Here is a 1,709-nt window from a genome sequence, read left to right on the forward strand (position 1 = left end):
TGTTTATCAAATAAAGTCTAATATTACAACTAATCGGGAATCCCTTTAGCAAACATTTTTGCTTCGAAGTCTTTGATTCCGACAGAATTTGAGATTCTTTTAGAACAGATGGATTTATGTTGTTTTTCCTGTATTTAATATTAATTTCACTTAATTTTGAACTTTTTTTGTTGTTGTTTTTGATGCGCTGTAGAAATAAACTGACATAGATAACCTTTTAAACGTGTAACTTTTTAAAAAAAACTTTAGTTTTCTGAACACTTGCTGATATTTCCACACTGTTCTCTTCTCTGTTTTTTGTCTTGGTTCCAGACAAGTGGCTGAAGGACAAACTGGACAAGCTGATGGTCAGTGGTTACTTTGACAGAGCAGACACTAATCAGAATGGGGCCTGTGAGTCAGAGGAGACGCAAGAGGAACCAGCTGTGGTGACTGAGGCTGCAGCGACCGTGGAGCCGCCATCAGAACCAGGTAGTTAGTTTGCGAACGTTTATGAGAAATTCACTTTATCCAGAGGAATAACTCTCCAACGCTTCTTTTCCTCAGAGGGACTTCCTAATGAAAGCTGCACAGAGGCTGTTAAAGTGGAATCWACAGAGGTTAGCATTTTTTTATGTGTTCTGCAAGAAATCACATGGTCACCTGTTTTATTTATATATTTTTCATTTTACTTAATTATTTATCTTGTGTTGCAGTTTGTTAACAGACAGTTTGTTCCAGAAACTACATACAGCACTTCAGACAAAGACCAAATGGATGAGTGGACTGTGGAGGCTCAGGTATCCTCAGAGAAAGTATCATTTTCTCTGTTACCTCTAAATGTTTCTCAGCTCGTTATATTTTCTTAGATTTGTTTCACGTGTCTCTGTTGAGCAGATGAATTCCCTGCAGCACCACTCTCCTGCACAGCTAGCTCCTGAGCCAAACCTTACTGTGAACCAAGTCGCTCCCTCTCCTGCCACTGACCCCGTGGTCAGGAAACAGGCGGTACAAGACCTCATGGCCCAGATGCAGGGGACATACAACTTTATGCAGGTAAAAAGGATTTGTCGATATAGAAATGTTTTTCACAGTGCTGCTTTTGTTCAGGGATAGTTTGTTATTGTAAAATATCAGTGCCTCGTTTTAAGACACTTTTGTTTAAAACGAATTACAGGCTCTCCGGCTTAGCGTAGCTGCAGCAAAAAATAAATAAATAAATAAAAATTGAGTTTGACCAGAGATTTAACAAACATTTCTCGGGAGCTAACAAAGGCTCAGTTGTCACTTGAAACACACAGGATAAGCCCTACCAGCCAATCAGAAACAAGCTGCGGGTGGGACTTGAGTCTCAACAAAACTTTGATTCAGACCCAGCTGAAGTTCGGGAGGTGTGAAAAAAAATAATTTATTTGCTAAAACAAGTTTGAAAAAGAACTGGAGACGATGTCAAAGCTGACAGATTTTAAAAAAAGTTGTCCAAAGGATGTTCACTGATTCCTCCCTCTGAGAGAAAGACGAGGTGCGGCCATGCAGGCAGATGCTAACTTTAGCTAACATTAGCTGGACAGGAGCTGACAGGTGGAGCAGAGAGGAGCAGCCTGCAGACTATCCTGGTAAAATTTTTTGTTGCTTTAGTTCTTGGAATTAAACACTAAAATCGGTATTTGTTTGAACAAAACTCACTGTAGCAAAAGTGTCACTGTTTAACTTTTGATTTTTGTTTTTCC

At 39.5% G+C, this 1,709-nt stretch overlaps 1 protein-coding gene across 2 annotated transcripts in view; it reads left to right on the forward strand.

Annotated features, from left to right (window-relative positions):
* The window catches only part of caprin1a (cell cycle associated protein 1a), a 12,502-nt gene that overhangs the window by 5,411 nt on the left and 5,382 nt on the right, over positions 1 to 1,709 (forward strand). For both annotated transcript variants that reach the window (XM_014026490.1, XM_014026500.1), the window contains exons 7-10: positions 313 to 471; positions 547 to 599; positions 696 to 779; positions 877 to 1,035. In XM_014026490.1, the coding sequence (XP_013881944.1) occupies positions 313 to 471; positions 547 to 599; positions 696 to 779; positions 877 to 1,035 (455 nt within the window). The remainder of the gene's footprint in view (positions 1 to 312; positions 472 to 546; positions 600 to 695; positions 780 to 876; positions 1,036 to 1,709) is intronic.

The sequence above is a fragment of the Austrofundulus limnaeus genome, unplaced genomic scaffold (assembly GCF_001266775.1).
Source record: "Austrofundulus limnaeus strain Quisiro unplaced genomic scaffold, Austrofundulus_limnaeus-1.0 Scaffold5, whole genome shotgun sequence".
Taxonomy (NCBI): Eukaryota; Metazoa; Chordata; class Actinopteri; order Cyprinodontiformes; family Rivulidae; genus Austrofundulus; species Austrofundulus limnaeus.